The sequence below is a fragment of the Brassica napus genome, chromosome C5, assembly GCF_020379485.1.
Source record: "Brassica napus cultivar Da-Ae chromosome C5, Da-Ae, whole genome shotgun sequence".
Classification (NCBI taxonomy): Eukaryota; Viridiplantae; Streptophyta; class Magnoliopsida; order Brassicales; family Brassicaceae; genus Brassica; species Brassica napus.
The window spans coordinates 41,232,603-41,256,974 of NC_063448.1; the positions used below are offsets into that span (position 1 = coordinate 41,232,603).

Genomic DNA, 24,372 nt, shown 5'->3' on the forward strand with positions numbered 1-24,372 from the left:
TTATTGCTGTTCCGTTTGGTGTTGGGAACTTGATGCTAAGGTGGTAAGTCGACGGTACCGCCTTCATTGCGTTGATCCATGGGGTTCCCATGATAACATTATAGATGGCCGGGTTATCGACTACAGCGAAGTCAACGATTTTTGTGACTTCCCTTGCCACGACCGGAAGTTTGATCGATCCGAGGGTCATTGATGTTTAGCCCGAAAAACCGGTCAGTGGTTTTGGTTCCAGGATGATTTCCCCGAGTTTGATGTTCATTCTCCGGAGAGTGTCGCGGAAAATGATGTTGACTGTTCTGCCTATGTCGATGAGGATTTTTTCCACTTCGAGGTCTCGAATCACCAAGTCGATGACCAGCGGATCGCAGTGAGGTTTATCGAGTCCGACGGTTTCGTCCTCCTCGAAAACAATCGTATCGTTTGGAGCGTTGTCGGTCAGGGACCGAGTCGTCCAGTTAGAACTTGTTTCCGCTTTTCTTCCGTAGGCCTTGATGGATGAAACAGAGTCCCGGTAGAATTGCGATTCTCCAATAATCATGTTTATCCTCCGGCGGGTACTATTTTCTCCAAGGTCATCCTGCCTTCTTCCGCGTTTTTCGCCAGACGGATTTGCGCGTGCGTCCCTCTCAGGAGACTCTTTATCAGTCCTGGGAGGGCGGTCGGAATCCAGGATGAAGTCTTTTATGCTAGTGACCTTCGAGAGGTCGCCAGCGAGGAGTTTTGCGGCTAGCCTTGCGCCGAGAACTTTGCAGTTCGTAGTGGAATGACTTTTGGTCTGGTGGAACTCGCAGTAGGAGTTATCCCTATACTGGTTCCTGGACCAGGTGTTTCCGGAGGTCTTCCCTTGCTCGGAATTGATAGTGTAGTTGTGCTCGCCCTGGATGTCTTTTCCCTCGTGGTGGACATACTTGTCGTTTCGAGAGCTTTTCTTTTTTGTGGGCGTTTTCTGCGGGTTGTACTTCTGCGAGAGGATTTTCATCTCCTCTTCCATTACGATGAAGTCCGTTGCCTTATGAAGAGCATCCTGAATCGTTCTCGGTTTTTCGAGGGATACCCATTGCCGGAATTTCGACCGGTACCAGAGAGTTTTCTTCAGAGCATCGATCGCCACTTTGTCGCTGATCCCGGTGACTCTTGCCATTACTAGCTTGAATCTGTTCATGAACTCGCGAAGTGGCTCGTCTTCTCTTTGAGACAGGCTCCAGAGATCGACGTCCGAGGTTTCTCTGTCCATGAACATGGAATACTGCTTGAGAAACTCTGAATCAAGTTGGCGGAAACTTCCGATGGAATTTCGTTTTAGGCGAGAAAACCATTCGAGCGCGGCTCCTTTGAGGTTTTCGACGAAGAGGAGGCAGTAGCCAGAATCTCGTTTGCGTTCCTTAAGTTTGCACCTCCCCCATCGCGATTTGGAAAGACTGCAGGTGCGCTTTCGGGTCGGTGGTACCATCGTAGATGTGAATTTTGATCTTCCCCGGGTCCGAGACGTTGGTCTTAGTAATCCGGGCAGTGAACGGGGTTTTGCGTGCTTCCTCGAGAAGTCTGTCGATCTCGGGTGCAGCACTTGTCGCGTGGTGGATTTGTGATTTCACCGCTTTCACCTCCGCTGCGGTTTTCGCGATGTACTCGCGGATATCGTGGATCTCATCAGGATTTCTGGCAGCCTTGCGAGCTTGTCTGTGTTGGCCGCGGTGGATCCTGGTCTGCTTCTCGGCCAGCTCCTCCTGTTCTACCCAATAGAGGTTTTCTTCTTCCTCGGTCATGGGTTTTTCGAAGGACGCGTCCTGCCGAGCGGACTGGCTTCGCGTTCTTCTTGGGTGGATGTCAGCACCGTCGTCCGAGTGATCGGACTGGTCGCTTATATCCAGGTCGACGCGCTCGATTTCTTCTCCTTCGTTGCTCCCGGTAGGAGGTGGAAGGTTCTCCGCAGTTGGCTGTGCACCTGGCTGGAGCGTTTCATCAGGGTTTTGGCCTGAGGAAGCCTTGTCTGTGTGTAAGCTCGATTGCCCGGAGTTTCGAAATCAAGTCTTCTGCCGCTGCGGGCTCTTGTGGTTCCGCGCGGGGCTTTCCTCCTGGCCTTTGCCGTTAAGGTTTCCACCTGTTTTGCGAGAGAGGCCACGAGTTTTCCTTGTTCGTCCGTCTTTTTCTGAGCGGAGGCGAACATTTCCTTCATCTGGTCTTGTATCGCGGTGTCGACAGTGACCGTTGATACGTTTCCAGCTGGAGTTTCATCAGTGTTGGCATCGACGGAAGTCCCGTCGTGCGTTTGCGGGTTTTTGTCAGCGTTGGTCGTCATATCGGACTGAGCGTGTGTGGTTGCGAGAGAGATAGATCCGTACACCCCCTCCTTCTATCGCCAAACTGTGGGAACCAAAATTCACACCGTCGAGTTTTGTTAATCGGAGGAAAGCCAAGTTAACCTAGCCTTCCCTGAAGGTCCCGGTTATCTGCTGGGCCACGCACAACCCAATCAATATGAAAGATTCGAAAGTAATAAATCGTAAAAGAGCGAAAAGAGAACAAAGAGGTCTTATTTCCGAATTCGCGTTTGAGCGTGAACAACAGGTGAGATCCTAGGCCACGAGAGCTGTCGGTATGTTCGCTAGTCTAGCCACCTAAGTTCTAACCTAGTCGAGTCGCAGCTCGATAGTAAAAACGGAAAAATGCCTAAATTACTCTAAGTATTAAGTTTGCTCTTAGAATGCTCTTCTCTCCTCTCTTCGTCCTAGGTCCTCCTTATATACTCCTCCTTAGGTCGGTTTACCTCTTCTCGGGCCGGATTTGTCGCGAAGCGGGCTTTTCCATATTTCCTTCTTCTTTGTGATTATCTTCGGAAATTTGACATTTATCTCTTCCCACGTATGCGATAAACCGTCATACGAGTTTTTGGGTTCAAGTCTTTTAGGACCAAAGATGGGCTGTTGTCCGCAATTCAGACCCTCTTTAGGCCGTATCGAGACTTAGGCGTTTTTTACGATTTTACTCGCGAAGAAGCCGTTGGTATAGGCATGGTTCTTCCAACGGAACCCTGTTTCTTCGCATAGCCGAGACAGTTGGTGTTAAGTTAACCGTAACCTGCTCTACTACGAAGAATAGGAAACTGTTCGAGAGACATAACCTTCCCAACTTTTCGAATACTTTCGACGATGTTTTATTAGACGGAACATTGGTGTCGTATCCACGAACCCGAAGACTGAGTTACAGAAACTTTGGACGAAGATGCATGGTTATGGCATGGGACCGTGGCACTATCGAGCTCGCCGGCGAGCCGACCGGCAACACGGTCGTGCTCGCCGGGCGAGCTGGCCCGTGTCACGGCCGAGCTCGCCGGCGAGTCGACCGGCAACACGGCCGTGCTCGCCGGGTGAGCTGGCTATTGTCGCAGCCGAGCTCGCCGGCGAGTCGACCGGCAACATGGCCGTACTCGCCGGGCAAGCTCGCCCGTGTCACGGCCGAGCTCGCCGGCGACTCGACCGGAAAAACGGCCGTGCTCGCCGGGCGATCCGTTTCGGCTGTTTGATTTCTTGGCTTTTGAAGTTTTGACCAAGATTCGGTTTTTCTAAGGACTTTCGGACATCGATTCAGTCGTGACCGATTTTGACCCCAACAGAGACCGTGTCGTTGTAATACTGCGATCCTCTGATGATCATGTTGACTCTGCTATGATTGTTATCATTTCCTTTGTCGTCCAGTCTTCTTCCGCGTTTATCCCCTGATTGGTTTCTTTGAGGGGAATTCTCTGCAGGTGGATTCTTGTCCGTCTTTGGAGGCGATCGGTCTCGAGGATGAGATCTTTTACGCTGGTTACTTCGGAGAGCTCTCCAGCTAGTAGCTTCGCGGCCAATCTCGCTCCCAGGACTTTGTAGTTAGTCGTGGAGTGCCCTCGGGTCTGGTGGAACTCGCAGAAGGTGTTTTCGTCGTATCCTTGATTGCGAGTCCAGGTATTACCTGTGGTTCGGCCTTGATCCAAATTGATCGCATAGTTATGCGCTCCTTAGAGTTCTTCCCCCTCGTGATGGACGTACTTATCATTACGAGAGCTTTTCTTTTTCGTCTTTTGGTCTACATCTTTCGAGGAGGGCGTCTTGGATCATCCGTGGTTTGTCGAGGGTTATCCATTTTCTGAATTTTGACTTGTACCAGAGTGTTTTTCTGAGTGCGTCTATGGCCACCTTGTCGCTTATCCTGCTAACCCTTGACATAATCAGCTTGAACCGGCTTATGAACTCACGGAGGGGTTCGTCTTCCCTTTGGGACAGACTCCAGAGGTCGACATTGGATGTTTCTCTATCTATGAACATAGAATATTGTTTGAGAAATTCCGATGCGAGCTGGCTGAAACTTCCGATGGAGTTTCTCCTGAGGCGTGCGAACCATTTGAGAGCTGCTCCTTCCAGGTTTCAGACGAACAGACGGCAGTAGCCGGCGTCTTTTTCGCCATCCTTCAGTCTGTCCCTCCCATCGTGATGTGGAAAGCCTGAAGATGAGCTTTGGGATCAGTCGTACCATCGTACTTTGGTACTTTAATTTTTCCCGGGTCAGATACTCTCGTATCAGAGATGCGAGCGGTGAAAGCCGTTTTCTGAGCTCCCTCGAGTATTCTATCGATCTCTGGGGCAGCACTGGTAGCGTGATGGATCTGGGATTTCACGGCCCTTACTTCCGCAGCAGTTTTGGTTATGTAGTCGCGTAGGTCGCGTATGTCTGATTTCTCGCTAGCAGAGTTCCGAGCTTGTCGGCGTTTGCTGCGAGTAATCCCGGCCTGTTTTTTGGCCAGCTCCTCCTGTTCGATCCTGTAGAGGTTTTCCTCATCTTCTGTCATTGGTTTATCGAACGGGGAGCTTTCCCGAGCGGATCGGCTTCTGATTCTTCTTGGATGTTTGTCAGCGTCCTCCTCAGTATCGTTGGTGACGTTGCTGGGATCCAAGTCGACATGCTCGACTTCATTGGCCTCCGTGTCCTTAGCAGGAGGTGGAGGACTCTCTGAGTTCCATTTCTCGGCAGGGGATGTTTCGCTGGGGTTTTGTCCCGAAGGACGTTCCCGCGACGTTCCGGACCTGTCGTGTGGAGTTGGAAGTCGAGTATTTTCCTGCAAACCTTCGGGGTTCCGCGGGGATGGATTGCTCGAGTCCTTGTCGATAAGGTTTCGACCTGTTTGGTCAAGGTGTTCACGAGCTTATCCTGTTCCTCTGACCTTTTTTCATAGGTGGCGAACATCTTTTTAAACTCCTCGAGCGTTGCGGCGTTGGCTGGTGCGTTGGCCGCGGAGACACCCGCTGCTGGAGTGTGGAGATTGGTGTCGCTTCCTCCATTGAGAGGAGTTTGTATGCTATCTGCGTCGTCAGTTGACATGTCTGGTTGAGCGTGTTGTGGCTGAGAGTTAGATTGATCCGTAGCCCCCTCCTTCTAGCGCCAAACTGTGGGAACCGAAATTCACACTGTCGATTTCCGTATAAATAAGGAAAGTAGGAGAACCCTAGTTTCCCAGAGGTCCCGGATATCTGCTAATACCACACGCCAAGCAATCAGAACATGAAATAAAAACGATAAAATAAGAAATCGAAAAGAGAGCAAAGTTTATCTTATTCCGAATTCGCGTTTGAGCGTTACAACAAGGTAAGAGCCTGGGCTACGAGAGCTGTCGGCGAGATTCCTAGTTCTAAAACCCTAAGGCTGCTAAACCTAATTGAGTCACAGTTCAAACAACAAAAACGGAAAATTTCCTAAATTGCTCTAAGTGCTAAGTTTGATGTGTATTGCCTCTCCTCTGCCTCTCGCCTAGGACTCCTTATATACTTGCTCTTAGGTCGGTTTGCGCCTTTCCCTTTCTACCCTTAAGCCGTCATAGCTCAAAAATGAAGATATTCTGTTTTTTCCGATCTTCGTGATTATCTTCGGAAACTTTACATCTATCCGCAGAAACTTGGTATTTATCTTGCCTTATGAACCAAGCATCAACCGTCATAAGACTTATGGGTTTTCGGTTAAGAAATCATAAGTGGGCTTCGAGCTGCGTTTTAGGTCTCTTTGGGCCGTTCTTTGACTCAAAACGTTTATTACGGTTTCTTTGATAAAAATGAACTTCCCGCGGTTTTTATCGTAAAGTTTGACTGATGACTTCGAATGATGAGGAACAAAGAATGGTTTAGCCATGGCTCATGGGAGATAGCATTAAAGAGTAGACGAGAATGCATGGATTCGTGTCGTATCGACGTTTTGGGAGAGTTCATTCGCTACGTAACGACCGAGCCGCGTACGTGCTCGGTCTCTACGTAGCGACCGAGCCGTGCGCATGCTCGGTCGCTACGTAGCGACCGAGCTTGGCTCGAACTCATAGCGACCGAGCCGTGTGTGCGTGCTCGGTCGCTACGTAGCGACCGAGCTTGGTTCGAACTCGGTCTCTACGTAGCGACCGAGCTGTGTGCGTGCTCGGTCGCTACGTAGCGACTGAGCCGTGTGCGTACTTGGTCGCTACATAGCGACCGAGCTTGGTTTGTAGATGGTCCAATTTGCCATACTCGAGCTTGTCCGTGGCTTGTTTGGATGATCGGTATTTGGTTCGATCGAGATTAGAATATGATTTTACCGCGAGCCTCTTCGTAAAGGTTTTTTTTACGAAGAATAACTTTCGTAAAAAAAAATTTCGCCTATTTTTACGGAGATTCGGACATTAACTTCGTCGTATCCGTTTTTGACCCCAACAAGAAGCGAGCTCCTCATCGATCGACAATAACACTTGTTCGTCGCTCGATTTCGTTCAACCACCGTCGACCCAGACACTAGTCCCGTCGACACAGACACTAGTCCCGTCGACCCAGACACTAGTCCCGTCGACCGATACTCGCTCACCACCGTCAACCGATACTCGCTCACCACGGTCAACCGATACTCGCTCACCACCGTCAACCGAAGACACTCATCTTCCATCGACCGACATCGTCCATCCGATATCGATCGATACTCCAGTCCGGACATCGACCGATATTGAGCCGCGAGGCATGGTTGTGACTCTGATACTTGTACGAGATTATAATGGAGACCTGCATGACCAGGAAGGTCATCTGCGTAATGCAGCAGGTCAGAGGATAGATGCACAGGGGGCTGCAATCCATGAGTCTGATGCTAATGCTACAGGCACTACTCTACCTGTAGATGAGGCTGCGTGACCCAAAACTTTGGATGACTACAACCGTCCAGATCAGTTCTACACCAACAGATCAGCCATTCGTCCTCCCACTATTCAGAGGGATTACGAATTGAAGGCGCAGTACTATACACTCGTGGGACAGATACCCTACCATGGATTATCTCACGAGCATCCTATGGACCATCTGGAGAGGTTCGAGGATCTGATATCTGCTATTTAAGTCAAGGGAGTCCCTGAGGATTATCTCCTATGCAAGCTTTTCACGTTCTCACTTGCTGGAGAAGTTTTGCATTAGCTTAAGCAGTTACCACCAGGATCTCTCACATCCTGGAGCGACATCAAGAATGCATTCTTATGAAATTTCTTTGATGAAGCACATGCTGAAGACTTGAGGAGAGACTGTCTACACCATGGATTCAAGTCTTATCAGAGAGACTGTCTACACCATGGATTCAAGTCTTATCAGAGAGACTGTCTACACCATGGATTCAATGAAGTACAACTGCTCAGTACTTTTGATGAGGACCTCAAGTCAGTAGCTGGACCACCAGCTCATAAGATCAACCATACAAGCTACATTGGAGCCAGCAGTGACATAGGTGCATCCAAAGAAGGATATCTTTGCGACTATGAGGATTTTTGCCGTGAAACCACTTCCTATAGATTCTCAACTCAACCAGAGCACGCGGTGAATTGGTTTCGCACCAAAAGGAGTAGTGGTTTAGAAGATACACTATTTACAAGTCAGGCTACCTACACTGCATCCGAACTGGTTCTATTCAAGGAAAGTAATTCTTTGCTTAAGGAGTGTGCAACTCAAACTCACATGTGGAAGCCAGGAGATCATTCATTACATCTAAGACCAGTTGGAGAGTTGATACCATGCACTAAACCTCACTTGATCACCCAGATTCTTCACCATCTCAACTTGCCATTTTTGGAGCAGATTTACAATAAATCCCAACAGCTCTTTCTCTCTAAGATTGCAAGCACTTTGGCGATTTTTTCTATCAACCATAAGATCCCAAAGGCTCCTAGAATCTTCCCAAAGTTGTCCAGATACAAGCAGCTCATCCTTTGGCCGAGATTCTTTCATAATTTCTCATTTAAAGCCTAACGGCTAGTTTTCTGATTTTTAGCAAGTTTTCTGTTTTTGTTTAGCTTTCTAAGCCTTGTACTGAGCATTATATAAGCTCATTAGATATCACATTGTAAGGCACAAATATTTTACCTAAGAAATAATAAACTTTTCAGTTTCTTTTCTTCGAAGTCTTTGTGTCTTTGAGATATTTTGATCATCAAGCCTTGTGTGGATTCACTTGTCTTAGTGATTGGCGATTGAGACTGCTTGTGGAATCAGGCTGTTCTTCTTCGTGGTTGATTGTGGAATCAGTCAACACCCTGTTCTGTCCGAGATCATCATCATCACTCCCATCCAGCCGGTTTTATAGTCGATTAGATCGATTAGAAGAACCACCCCTCTTGTTGGATCGATCATCACTTTGATCCAAGGAGCTTGTAATCCTTTGACAGCTTAGGATTACATCAACTTTCTACAGAGGCATTGCGGTGCAGTACCAGATGGCTCTTGATACTTCCAGCAATGGGAACTTCAACACCAGGAATCCAGGAGAGGCAGTGAAGGTCATTGAAAACCTAGCATCTAGCAACAGCACCAAGAACACTGATTTTGAGAGGAGAAAATCTGCCACCATCCTTGGGAATGATCAGATGGATGAGGTGAAGGCAAAGCTGGACAGTGTTCACATGCTTCTCAGGAAGCAGGTCTGCTTGATTGAAGATGCAGAAGCTGTAGACACAGAGGGTAGAGAAGAGGAAGAAGAAGAGGTGAACTTCATTGGTAGAACATGTTTCCAACGTTCTGGAAACCAGGGTGGAAACAAAAACTCCTATGGAAATAGGGAAAATTTCAACCAGAGTTCGCAGTACTAGAAACCCTACAGCAACAACAGGAATTATGGAAGTTCCTACTACCAGAAGTCACCGCCGCCTACTCAAGAGAGCAAGATTGAAGAGATGCTTGATAGGGTTCTTGAGGCACATCAGCGCATGACAGCGGACTTCAATGGGAAGATTGATTCTGTCTACACCAACCTGAACACAAAGTTTGACACTTTGAGCACTCATGTGAAGAAGCTAGAGATGAAGGTTGTGTAGACAGGAGAAGCTCTTAAGAGGCAGGAAGTCTTGACAAGAGGGGTAGGAGATGATGTGATGAAACACCACGTGAATGCCATCATTGGGGATGTTTTCGATGATTTCTGGCAAGTGGTGAAGGAAGAGAAGCTGCAAGAAGGAGATTTCGATGTAGAAAGTCTGATGAGTTTTGGTGGATCGCATTGGTGTCGATCGACGTCAGACTATCAGCATCGATCCACATTACCCAGTCCAAATCGATCGACAGGATCTCCAGAGCATTGATCGTTGAAATCTACGAAGTCAACCGCATCTTGCAATGCTGCGAGGATTCTGACTCACGAGGAGTTCGCAGCGAAACACCCACATCCGCCCAGCCCTGATAACGTAAGAATCGCTCGACGAGCTGATACCTCCATCGATCGACCTGGAGAATCCACTATCGCTCAACAAGGTGATACCAGCATCGATCGATAACCTCCAGCGCCCATTGATCGACGAGCACCTATTACGTACCGAGTGCAGATGCCAAAGATAGATGTTTCACGTCTTAATGCACTCAGACCCAAACCCAAACCTTCAGAAAACCCACGAGAGACCGTCAGGATACCTTCAGATGATGGAGGAGATTCGATGGAAGTTGATAGGGTTCCTATGGGAAGAACCCTAAGGAAAAGAAAGGAAAAAGTGGAGAAGCATCTGAAGAGGAGGCCAATGATAAGGAAAAGGAAAGTTTCCGAAAGAGAGTGTTCAGGATTCCTATAGATAAGCCATTCGAGGATGATTATTATACTCACAGATTGTGGATGTTCTTCAAAGAGAAAAAAGAGAAAGAAGAAGACATCAAGAGAATGTTATGTGAAGCTAGAGAAAAGATGAGGAAGAGGGTTACATTGAAGAAGAAGAGTGATCCTGGGCAATTCGCAATACCATGCACGGTGAAGGGTATTGAGTTCCCACATGCTTTGTGCGACACATGAGCTTCAGTCAGCATCCTACCTAGAGTTATGGCAGACCATCTGGGTCTGCAAGTGGAGCCTTCCAACGAGCTGTTCACTTTTGTGGATTGTTCTCAGAAAAATTCAGGAGGGATTGTGAGAGACCTAGAGGTGCATATTGGTAATGTCTTAGTTCCAGTTGATTTCCATGTCTTGGATATCAAGTTAAACTGAAACTGTTCTCTCTTGCTTGGGAGAGTCTTCTTGTCAACAATAGGAGCAGTGTGCAACCTGCAATCAAATCAGTTGTGTTTGATGCTCATAGATCCTCATACCCACTACGACCACATTCCAGTCAAGAAGTCACAGACGCCTCCAGAAGAATCAATGATCCAGGAATCATTGCAGCTTGTCACTGTGGAGAGGAATACGAGACAGATTACTCGGCGTCGATCGAAACTCACACTGCAACATCGATCGATAGCGGCCATCAGAAATCGACCGACACATTACAGTAAGAATCGGTTGATAGTAGTCCAGATGATTGGGAGAACGACAACTACAACCCCGCTATTGCCGCATACACCAGACAAAACTTGCAAAATGAAGATTATGATGAAGACTATGAGGAGGAACGAGCTACTGAGTACAAAGCCATCCTTGATGAGGAAAATACACTTCTACATCATTCCTCTTGGAAAAGGAATGCACCATCGATCGACATTACTAGCTCACTATCGATCGATACTCAGCCTCATCAGAGAAACCGGAAACGAGCATCGACCGACATTGCCGACTACCCATCGATCGACACAGAGGTCGACCGTGTGTGAGAAGGAAATTACTCGATTGGCAGTTGGGCAGATGATCACCATCACGAAAGTTATGCAGTAGAGACAGTAGTTTATGGCGAAGATGAACTACATGAAGATTTCACATATGAGGAACTACTTAACATGCAAAGACGCGATGAAATAGATCAAGGATACGCTACTTGGGGAAGAACACGACCCATCCACCTGATCGACAGAGCAAGACGTCCATCAATCAGCATCAATCCTTCAACATCGATCGATGTTGCTCATACAACATCGCTCGACATCCGTTATAAAAAAAAAAACCACTGTAAGCAAAAAAGATAAATTTGATAACGAGTAACTAATTCCAGACGAATTTGGTATTTTCAGGGACCCATATGGCTACACAAGAGCAATAGACGGACGTATAATGAGCACCATTCGTGTTCACAACAGAGATATCAGAAGACTCCTGGAAAGAGCTTCGAGAGAAGAGCCAAGCTACATATGTCTTCCTGAACATGCTAACTTATTCACACAGACCAAGCTGGTACCAGAGATCTACACCAAGGATGAGATCAATGAGATGTTCTATGGAGTCTGTGGAGAACAGGAGAACAACAAAGAAGCTTTCTAGATGAAGCTTGATGGTGTCTACCATCCACTGAATGATAGCATCAGTTGGTTAACTACATGCATGGAAGAGATGAGGCAAGACATAGCCAGAATTCAGCAAGCAACCGACGCTTTTCGCCAGACACCGATCGACATAAGACATCATGCATCGATCAATTGTCGCTTACCAACATCGATCGATTGTCGCTTACCAACATCGATCGACAAACGCTTACCAGCATCGGTCGACAACTGTCCACCACATTCATATCTGAGGAAGTCTCCATAAAGCTTTCACACCAGGGAGGAGATAGATCAGTTGGTAGAAGGGATTTATAGAGCTCTAGAAACTACAGAAGAGAGGCTTGATGGAAGATGTGATGACATCTATTTCCCAATGGATCTTAGCATCAGTGCATTGACTTCCAAGATTGAAGCTATGCAAGGGGAATTGGTGGAGATTCAGAGTTACATTGTCCGTCGACCAGAAGCATCCGCATCGATCGACAGACGCAACAACAAATCAACCGACATTCATCATCGAACATCGGTCGACGACGCTAAAAACCGAGGTCGGCTAGTACCAAAGGTGACATCAGACATGTCTGACACACATCACCATGGAGAGGAGATCTTAGCTCACACTTACGCCATACTTAGAAGACATCAGTTCAACCTTGAGAGAATAGAAAACACAATTGCAACAATGAAGGTAAAATGGCGCAGAGGGGATAAAGCAATGAGAGACTTCACTGGTACATGGTTAAACAAGCCAAAGAAGAGATGGACACTTGTTTTCCAGCAAGTTCCAGCTTTCAACACTACTAGCCCAATCACCTCCAAAGTCAAGCTAAAATGACTATAACAAAGCTGAGTGGGAGGCAACCCACTATTAGGTAATATTTATTTAGTTCTTATTGATATATTATTTATGTTGGTTTTTAATTATTGTAGGTCATAAAAAAAAGATCCGAGTAGACGATTGCCGTGAGTATCGACCGACGAGAAGTTGTCGACATCGATCGACATTGCCTAACATGCCGCAACCGATATCAACATCCTTACATCGGTCGACATCCACTCCGGTCTGGTATATCGTTCTAACTTGATACATTGAGTCCTTATGATTTAGTTATCACCATAACTCCGCCTGAATTTACACTGGGGACAGTGTAGTTTAAGTCTGGGAGGAAGTTCACTGATAGTAATCTATTTATGAGTCTTATTAAAATATTTTTCAAAAAGGTTTTATTGAGTCAAGAATGGGATAATGAACTTATAGATTTTGCTTGTGATCTAACCACTCTTTAGCACTATTCTAGATTTACTGATTGCAGATAGTACTAAAGATACTAAAGTGGATCAACCTGTCAACTATCCACACTTGCTGAGATTGTTTGAGGGAACCAAAGCTGACCTCCAACACTAAACTTGACACAACTGCTTGTCTTGGGGCTTGGTATACATGGGATCGGATTCTTCAAACAAGTCTGGTAGGTAAAGCCTTGTGTAGATAGATTAATCACCATTTCTCTCTCTATTTTTGAAATTATATATATATATATATTAGAGATTTATTAGGAAGAAATTCGAATAGGACTTGGTGGCTACAACCATTAAGGCTTGCTTCATAAGAATTCTATAGGTACAAGATTAGAACAGAACTTGGTGGCTACAACCATTAAGGCTTGCTTCACAAATAATCCTAGGATATTGGTCAAAAAGAAGTGAACAGGACTTGGTGGCAACAACCATTAAGGCTTGATTCATGGAAGCCTGTCCAATCTTGGTCAATGATCTTGCTAATATAAGTAGATTTTGACTAAGAGAGAGAATTAGTAGAGAGAGAGGATAGGAACTAATGTTTACCTGCATGTCCTTATACTTGTTTGAAAGTCCTTGCATCATGTGATCGATATCCCCAAGGTAAAGCCTGCACTTTTATTTTATGCTAAGAAATGAGGTTGGTAGAAGGGAATGTCAGACAAGATTTGCTAAGTTGTTGGCTAGATGAATTTGGTTGTTAAGCTAGGATATGGTATAATGTGCTTTTGTGATTATGACTTTTTAGATGTGGATTGCAATATTGTAGAGGTTAAGATTCTAAGTTTTAAATCATGCGAGTCCCTGCTGTTTTCGAACTTCTATCAGAGAGACTGCCTGTTTGTTTTGCTTGAGGACAAGCAAAAGAGTAAGTCTGGAGGAGTTGATAGACCATGGATTTGACCCACTTTTATCCATGGTTTATAAGTGTTTTAACTACTAATTATTATACTATAGAGTCTATTTAGCATATTTATAGGATCAGGAGTGATTTGGAGATAAGTGATGATTTTGAAGCATTTTGGAGATATTTAGAGCAATCACCCGAGATGACCATCGAGCTCGACCATCGGTCGATAATGAAAAGAGGTAATCGATTGATGTTCATGTCTTGACATTGATCGACAGCGAAGCACGCAGAAAGTCCGTTTGGTCACAGCCGACTTGAAGTCCAAGTCTTCACCAATTTACAAGATTACCCATGACGAGTTTTAACCTAATTATATAAGCTTTGCCACCATGTTAGAGGCAAAAAAGTGTGCTTTCTTGATTTATTAGTTTCATAGTAAGGTTTTCTAGGATTTTGATAGATTGGAGAGAAGATCCAAATTTATAATTTGTGATTGGAACTCCATTAATATCTATTTACTATTCTAATGAAATTTTCTTACCTAATTGTTGTTATGAATTGATTAGCCATGTCTGAGTAGTTCCATTATTAGATTTTATGGTTTAAATATGTTAGGAGGGATTAGCCCCAACTATAGATTGCTGAGTTGTGGTAATTATCATTAAAATTGTTCATTAATGTTTGTCTCTAGATTAGCTACCTAGAACCTGCCCTAGGATTGATAGATAAAAGCGAGAGCTTCATTCTCATCCTGAAAACATTCTAAGTGAGCTAAGTTTCTTGCTATGAGTAAGGCGAGAGCTGTTCTAGTGAGCTTAGTAAGCATTCATTCAACCCGCGCATAAAGCTTAACTAGAAGCGCGTCGATCGATATCATTATTGAATAATCAATTGACGGAGTGAAAAGTGAATCGATCGATATCCCAATAGGATCATCGATCGACACTTTCTATTGATCGACATACGATAGTTGAGATCATTAGATCTAGTTAATAGACAAGTCCAAACATTGCGAATGCTGATGGACTTGTTAACTAAGTAGTTGAGCTTTACATTATCATCCATGCTGCATGCAACTCATTAAGCATCTATATGATTATAATCCCAAGTTTCCTGAATAAAAACCCTAAGTCTATCTATTTCCTTTTAAGCACCAAAACCTAAACCAATCAATTGAGCAAACACTTTACTTGATTAAAAACTGTAATTTACATTCAAACCATTAAAAGATCCTGCTTAACAAATCATATTAGATTTCTTAGGTTCCCTAGCTCCCATTGAATTCGATCCCTAAGTACTACAACTCGACCTCTTATTTAAGAGAGTATAAATCACTCCTTAGGGTAATTTGAGTGGTATCAACCGCCAAACCCAGCTGACCCAGCAGTCTCCCGATGGAATACCGGTCACATTATCCACACTTGAAGTGGATCAGATTTACGAGGAGGTAAATTTTTTAAATCTTTAATTATTATTATTCATTTAATATAATTTTTAATTACTAACGTTCCTTTTTTTTTAAAAGGTTGTCCCTAAGAAAAAGGGACGTACGTTGGGGATTGATTTCATCAACGACGTCCCAAGAGCGACATCGTCTTATGGTCAGAGACGGGCTGATGAAGTCACTGAGCTGTGTTCCGAGTTGAACTCGACACGGTCTGCGTTTGCAGCTCGTATGACTTCATTCGAGGGCATTCTAGACGTTCTGGCGTCTGGAAATCCTCAGGTGGAGGCCATGGTGGCACAGATTCGGACACAAAATCTCATTCCAGAGCCATCTCACAATGAAGAAGATGTGCAGATGAGGAGTCAGGAGTTCTACGACGCGCTCCGCCCCTCCAACAACCCTTAGCTTTTTTTTCTTCTTTTATTTTGTATTAAAAATTTGAAACTTAAATATTTATAAAATATTTTCGTTCTTATATTATTTATATTTTTAATAATTTTGAAATAAATTTAAAAATAAATTTGATTATATTTTTGTTTTTGTAAAAAATAAAGAATCAAAGCAAATTTGTAGCTAATTTACGTCTAATTAACGAGGAAACTGAAAATTATTACCGAGAAAACAACGACGAAATTGAGCGTCTTATTTACGAGGAAATTGTTTACGTGTACTTTACGAGAATATAATTTACATGTTCTTTACGAGGAAAATTTTACGTGTTTTTTACGAGGAAATGATTTACATGTTCTTTACGACGAATAATTTTACGTGTCTTTTACGAGGAAACAATTAACGTGTCTTTTACGAGGAGATGTGTTACATGGAATTTACGACAAAACTTTTGACTCCAATTTACGACGAAACGTTTCGTCGTAAAGTTACGACGAATTAGCGAAGAAATATCCATTACGATAAACGTTTAACGACGAAATGGATTTCGTAGTCAATTCCTCGTAAACCCTATTTTACGACAAAATAACTACGAAAACCGTCATCGTTATAATTGTGTTTTATTGTAGTGTAAGGTGACTAAATTGTGTATGCATGTATGCCTCATCAGATTTAATTTGTTCAAACCTAGTAAAAGATGTATAGACAGATGCTAGATGGATAAGAACTGAAACATTATGTATGCAATACACATGTAAGAATATATTTTTTTTGCCAACAAGATATATTATTCAGGCTTTAATGATTTAATATTCTCTACATTGATCCAAAGAAATAAGGGAAATTGCACCGTATAGCAGTCAAACAATTTATAATTAAGAAACTGGCCAATTGCCCTACCTTTTTCATGTTCCCCTTGAATTATATGTATTATTTCCGTATTACCCTTGGAAGCAATTGGGAAAACTTGCCAAATAAAAAATTAAAATTAAACCCATTTTTTTGGTAAAACGGGCATCGTGGTTCTTCGGAATCACACCCCTTCTACACAATAATTTTTAATCGGTAAAAGGGAAGAAAGTTGAATATTTTCACATCAGAGCCTCGCCTCTTCTTTTCCCCTGCTTCACTCCGGCGAGAGTTTCCGTAAGCAAATTCGTTTTGGGCGAGGGAGCATCTGTTGCGGTGAAGTAAGTAGTTGTCAAAATCACAAGAAGACCCAAGGAAGTGAAAGGGCGGTTAGATTTCCGGCCTCAATAATCGATTTGACTTGATATCTCGATTTCCAACCCCGTAACCATATCGTAAGTTCTTTTTTGGTTTAGGGTTGAACTTTTTTCCGTTCGTCGTACTCATCTGTTTACTACAAATGGAGGATAGTGATTTTGGAATGAAAAGTCCCTTTTGCGATAAAAAAAAGTTTTGTTTTGTGTGAAATGGAATATCTTATGGAACCTGTGCTATTTGAAATGGAAATTATTAGTTTTAGAGACTGGTTACGTGCCATTCTATTCTTCTGCTATTTCTGAGGAATCGTATTAGAACTAATATATTATTTGCTTTACATTCCATCTGACCACATGTTCTGTTCCATATATATAAATTATATATTATATCAGATGGTATAATTCTAATTGCATATGTTAGTTATTTACTCGCATAGCTAGGCTATTTGGGATTGAAACAACTAAAAATTTAACCTAACCATAAAGTAATTCATATACTAGTAGCATATCTCATATGCTGTCATTTCCTTCCAACTTGTAAATTAACGTGTATCTTCATTTTCATTTTGTTCTTCAGGTTTGTCATGGATGAGTTCGAAGGGTAATAGTATTTCTATAGTATTTTATGAAATGGAACAAACAATCATTTTCAAATTTGGCTCTTCTCTTATTTGCCATATTTATTAATACATAATGTACTATTTAGTAAGTTATATTTCATTCGATGCTTGAAAGAGATGGTTCAATCTTGTTCGTTGTTTCATATTCTATTGATATGAGTTTTCTATTGGTGTATATATGTGGTTTATATTAGTTTGTATATGATTTTGTAAAGATAAATAATATGTTAAACATAAATGGAATATAATTTATTATAACATACAAATAAAACAAAATACAATGTGAATTTGGTGTAAGCATTACTTCCTTCACTGCAATCTTGAATACTTCAAAATTTGAACAATATATATTTATTGTGCTATATCGTTTGACACCTTTTCTATTCTATATGCTCCTTTATAATGAAAATGCATGTTACTCATATTTCGAAATTTGGGTTTAGTTTATGAAATATTGGGGTTGACATTAGATTAGGATTTATATTTCCATGTAGGGTTTAGTAATTAGTGGTTAGGATTTAGTTTATGGAAGACTAGGGTTGACATTGGATTAAGGTTTATATTTCTGTGTAGGGTTTAGTGAATAGTTGATAGGGTTTAGTTTATGTACTATTGGGGTTGACGTTGGGGCAAGCATTACCACTTTCCATGAAGGCATAGCCATATCAGCATTTGAAAAATATGTTAAGATGATCTTCAGATTGCAACTATATTTTCATATTTTCTATTATATATGCCTCATGTAGAATGATAATGCATTTTACTGGCATTTCGAAATTTGGGTTTATTATATGGAAAATTAGGGTTGACTATTGGATTTGGGTTTATATTTCTGTGTAGAGTTAATGGTTAGTTGATAGGGTTTATATTATTTTACAATGAATAAGCATGAAGTATGTTTTGTTGTTGGGATTAGTATTTAGTGGTTGTGAGCGGGATTAGAATCCTATACTATTTCGGTGATATGTAATACATTTTTTTTATTAAAAAACTTTAGTATTTATCGTTGGGGTTGAAGTTTATATTTCTGTTTTGGGTTTATATTTTCTTTTAGGGTTAGTGTTTAATATTTATGGATTGGAGGTGGATTGGGATACAATTTATTATTTAGAGTTGTGATGAAGTTGGTGTCTTATACTATTTTGGTAAAATAGAATAGAGTAACTGAGGTTGGTAAATGGAATACAAGATATATTGGAAGGAGTTCTATTTTAGTCTATACATTTACTGTGCACAGTAATTCTAGATGCGGTAAATATTTAAGTGACGTGATTTTCCTCTCTTTCAAGTCACTTGTATAATATCATGAGCTTCATCATCTATACTATTTCGGCTATAAAAATTGTTCTTCGCATTATCATGCACTCCATTGCAGGGACTTAGTAGTGAATATTATACTCATGATCGCTAATTTCTATTCCAACGGTTTCAAATGGAATAGTTTTGGGACCAAGTAGTTCTATACTACGCCATTGGTATGGACTAACACATTCAGGAACTTCAGTCCAAGTAATGTATTTGTACATTTTGATTCATTTTAGGCACAATCACTGGAGTCTCAGACATCCCAAATTAGTTTCATTCATCATTTAAGTTGGCACCATCAGCTCTGTCACCTATAATATGTATGTGGTAACTAAAACTGTTACGTGGGTGGCTTTACATGCCTTTATATGGAGAATAATGCTCGTTACATTTTTGTTCATATCTTTCTTTGTAGACGTCATCCCTTCTCTCCTTTGTTAACTGGATATTTGTTGATGAAAAGGGTATAACCGGTTCATAAGTGGTATAAATGTTAGTTTGTTAAATATGTCAAAATCAATGTCATATACCTAATTTTCATTTGCATTTTGGCTATTGAGCAAATTCACCCAACAAATAATGAGAATACATTGATCACACTGATACAAATGAAGAACCTACATATGTTGCTCACATCTAAACTATTAAAACATGAGTACAAATAAATCTTAACCCTGATTTTTCCTCAATATTTACATTTTAATGCTACTGGCCTAAACCATGATTAATACTTAAAATAAACCATTTCAATTCTATTTAATTATTGAACCATATATTACGATTAAACCATCTTTGACAACTTTAACCACCGACAATCAATTGTCTGGTTAACTGAATTGATTTTACCAAAGAAACAACATATGTAAACTAACTTATCAGAAAACTAGACAACTCTAATTCATCACAAATTGAATTAAATTATTGTACTCGAGTTAAAATTACGTTGAATTTGAAAAAAAAATATTATATAGTTTAGGTATTAACAACAATAGATTATTATTTTTTTGTTCAACCAACAACAATAGATTATATACTAACATAAATACTAACATGGAACTGTTGATCATATATATAATTTTTATATGTGTACATACAATCAAATGTCATGTCGGTTTCTATAGATTACAAATGTGGAATATGAAACATGTTTTCTGTTTAATATTTCCAGAATAAATTACATACTAAAACATGGTTTGCCATTAATCACAAATATTATATTAATAAGCTTAAAAAAATATAGCTAAAACATTTTGAATGCTATGTTCAACCAATTTTCTTATACCTACAATCAAGGATACTCGAAATGCAATTCCTATTTTTTAGGTATGAAATCAATCAAAATGATATCATACTACAAAATAATATTTGCCTATTTTTAAGTGATTTTTAATAGATTTTCATTATATTTTAATCAATTCTAACCACTTCATTTATTATATTTACTAAATAAATTAAAATCATTTACTACAGAAGTACAAAACAAAACTTATTTGTTTTCAATTTTTTTTATTTTATCTTATATTTATTTTCTTACTTTTTAACTATACTTCATGAATTATATTTACTATAATATTTTGACAGCATTTATTTTACATATTAACTATAATAGTTTGACATATTTGAATGAAAATACTTTATTTGTGACAAGAATTCAAAATGGTTAACAAATTTGTTTTTTTTTTATGTTTACATAATCAATTAGACATAGACATTCGGGTACCTATTCAGCTACGACTTATCTCTTTTGAATATCAGATTTTTTGAGTTTTGAAACTATGCTTCATTCCGGTATTATAAATTTTCATGTGGGCTTCGAATCGGGTCTTCCCAAGTCAAGATGAATTTAGTTTTGATATATAGAAACCTACCAATATCCAAAATCTAATGTATCTAAGATCGGTTCGGATATTTGTACCAAGAGTAACAATATTAACTGATTCAGTTCGGGTATTTTTAATTTAAACTAAACTTAACCTAAAATAACCAAATAACCAAAAGTAACCATATTACTCTATTTGATTCGAGTTCAATTCGGATGTATAAAAACCTAAAATATTTAAATACTTATACAATTAATTATATTACAACACACATAAAATATATAATACTTATCATGAAAAAAGAATATCAATTTATAAAAATAAAAATTAACACCCGCACGTCCGTGTGTGTGTCAATCTCTAGTACTATATTAAAAGATCAAGAATCATTTCTCGCAACTGTATCATTCGTTTAGCCATGTATATCAATATATGTGATGTTTAATAGTAGTAAATAGTTATTCTGAGAAAAAAAAAACCACAAATAGTTTTTATGAACATTAACAATCACAAATATTTACTACAAGAGTCAAATTATAACCAAAATACTACGTTTCTACAACTTATGATTATTAAACTTAAGTTAATAATGCAACAATATAAATTTTAATTATTTATATGCATGTATAAGTGATTAAATGTTAGTTTTGATATATTTATTTGAAATGAAAATTGCAGTACTTCTTATAATGAGTCAAATATGTCATTATTTTATATTGTTTGAGTAATCTAGCTTACGTTATAAGGTTTAGGATAAAATGACAAAATACCTGATATGGGATGAGTGGAAATAGGTTTCGTAAAGGAAGGTTGAGTAAATCCGATGGCCTGAGACTGATGATAAGGATAGAAAGTGTAGAGAGGCATCATCGGACTTGCCCCAACCATATCTCGTCCTCCACCATACAAGTGATGGTGGTTGTAATATAGCGGTTGTGGCTGAGGCTGTGCATAGTATCCATTCATATAGGTTCCTCTAATGTACCCAACTTTCTGATCATTAAATACCATCAGACACAAATTTGTTTCATAAGTATGGAAGATCATACTGCAAGCATATCAGTTTTATTAATTTAGAAATCATGAGACTTACTTGATTGAAGGTCATGTTCGGGGGTCGGGGCAACGTAAGAGGACGGGTGCCTATAATTTAATATCAAACCGAACTAATTATATATCGTATTGATTTTAAGTACATTTAAAATTGAAGAAGATCAGACCGTAGAAATTGAAAATAGTTTACCCATATATAGAAAGGAACGGCCTGATGGTGGTGTTGATGTTGCTGGTGTGTGAATCCCGCAGGGTAGTACCATTGAGCTTGATTTTTCCCCACATGTCCTGGCGTGGCCTACTCACATTCTTTGATCCTTCACATGTCAAAACATCATTTGATCTGGTGAAGTTATAAGATTGGTCTTGAAAAATTAGATGGTTTCTAAAAGTTTCAAATGGCATCAATTAATGGTGTTTTGGTTCCATTTACTCGATATTCAATCCTTGGAAGGTCTCTTATGGTGAGTTTGGATGAACATCCTGCCTAGAAATTGTTTGCCGACAAACCATTAACTAATGATTTGATTTATTTTTTATACCAAAATTGGAAATAAAAACCTTATATAGCATTACAGATCATATACACATGCATCATACTACCCATAACGCTATTTTGATCATTGATCAGTCTAGACGTTTTAAAATGACTACTTTTCCAGATGTTACGAGACTGAATTTTTGCATATGCGATATAGTTATACAAAAAAAATTGATATAAAATAAACTTTAGATGAACCTTTCTTGGAGAGGCCATGGTGGGCGATCTACGAAGGCTGCCACTAGGAGAGGCAAGATTGCAGTTGGCACGTCGGCCATCGATGATCGGAGTCGAGTCTTTCAAATCTTTAGAAACACAAAGAGGTATAAGAACAACTTTTCTTATTAGCTTTAGAAATTTTTTAAAACTAAAACTCTCAATATGTTTCTCTTAGATCATATGGAACACCTCTCTTTTACACCTATATTTATATGAAAAACAATTCTCTTTAACATGTGAGATATGAAAAACACAAACATAACCTAAATAGAAACTTTCTTTTCATATTTCTAGGTTTCCTTATTGTGTTTATCTTAACATATTAAACATCTAATAATATGTTAAGTTTCCACAAGCTTGGAATTATCCAACATTCACCCCCTTAATTCCAACTTGAATTAGGGAGATCAATTTCTTGAACTTCGATTAAGCTCCTCATTTGCTTGAACATAATCCTTGCTAATGGCTTGGTAAGGATGTCAGCCTTCTGCTCAACACCCGGCACATGCTCCACTTCGATCTGCCCGTTCTCCACACACTCACGCCTGAAGTGATACTTCTTGAGTACATGCTTACTCCTTCCATGGAATACTGGATTCTTGGTTAGAGCAATGGCTGATTTATTGTCGATCCTAAACTTGACCTTCTCGTCTTCTTTACTTAGAATCTCACTCAACAACTCGTTGATCCATATAGCTTGCTTCGCTGCTTCTGTTGCTGCCATGAACTCTGCTTCGCATGATGACAATGCAACCATCTGCTGCTTCTGCGACGTCCAAGTAATCAGTGAAGAACCGTAGTAGAATGCATGTCCTGACGTGCTCCTCCCGTCATCGAGATCAATGTTGTGACTGCTGTCACTATAACCAACGACACTCCTTGACCCATCTCTCTTGAAGAACATACCGTAGTTTGTTTTTCCTTTCACATACCGCAGTATGTGCTTGATGGCTTGTCCGTGAGAGTCTCTCGGATTGTGCATGTATCTGCTAAGAACACCTACTGCATAACACAGGTCGGGTCTTGTGTGAAATAGATACCCCAAACATCCTATGATTCTTCCGAACTCTGTAGCATCTATCTCTTGTTCATCTTCAGCTTTTGAAATCTTCAAATTCGCCTCCATTGGAATTTGAGTTGCGTTACACGCTTCCATCTTTGTGTCACGCAAGATTCCTTGAGCATACCTCTCTTGTTTTATTCTGATTCCGTCTGCTCCTTGAATCACCTCTATGCCAAGGTAGTACGTTAGCTTACCTAGATCTGACATCTTGAACTTCTTAGACATCTCCTCCTTGAATTGCCTAATCACCTTAAGTGAAGTTCCTGTCACAAATAGATCATCAAGGTAGATGGCTATGATCAAGACGTCTCCTTCTTGAGTCTTGCGGTACACTGATGGTTCCTTCGTGCACTTCTCAAATCTCTTCTCTTTGAGGACCTGATCGAGTTTCACATTACATGCTCTGGGTGTCTGGCGTAACACATGCAACATCTTGTGTAACACACAAACTCGATCTTCTTCTTCTTTATTCTAAGAACCAGACGGTCTATCTACAAGCTCCCATATCTTGTTTCTTGTGATAGATTTCAACTCGTCTGCCATAGTTTCAACCCAATTCTCTTCACAGAATAGGTTGAACCCATCTGAGGCAATCTCTCCTCCTCTATCGGTGCATCCTAGATTGAAAACATCTGAGGCAACATCTCCCTCTCTATCGGTGCAACCTAGATTGAACTTAGCTGAGGCAAACTCTCCTCCTCTATCGGTGTGAAATCTTTTGAACCGATATAATGCCTCACGATTATCTGCTGGTATTGGTGGTGCGATTCTTCCACACAAATCTCCAAGCAATAATCCCAATGGCTTTGATGTACAAACCATGGTCTTAGTCAGGAATGAGTCTCTAATTTGCTTCCCTGC

The 24,372-nt window shown here is 40.8% G+C and overlaps 1 protein-coding gene across 1 annotated transcript; it reads right to left on the bottom strand.

Moving 5' to 3' along the window:
- Positions 1-4,031: 4,031 nt before the first annotated feature.
- On the bottom strand, positions 4,032-21,743 carry LOC125587262. Its single transcript, XM_048757490.1, has 4 exons — positions 21,729-21,743; positions 21,406-21,628; positions 4,507-5,151; positions 4,032-4,291 (listed from the first exon to the last, which is right to left on the bottom strand). Exons 1-4 carry the CDS (start codon positions 21,741-21,743, stop codon positions 4,032-4,034), a joined length of 1,143 nt encoding a protein of 380 aa, XP_048613447.1.
- Positions 21,744-24,372: the final 2,629 nt, after the last annotated feature.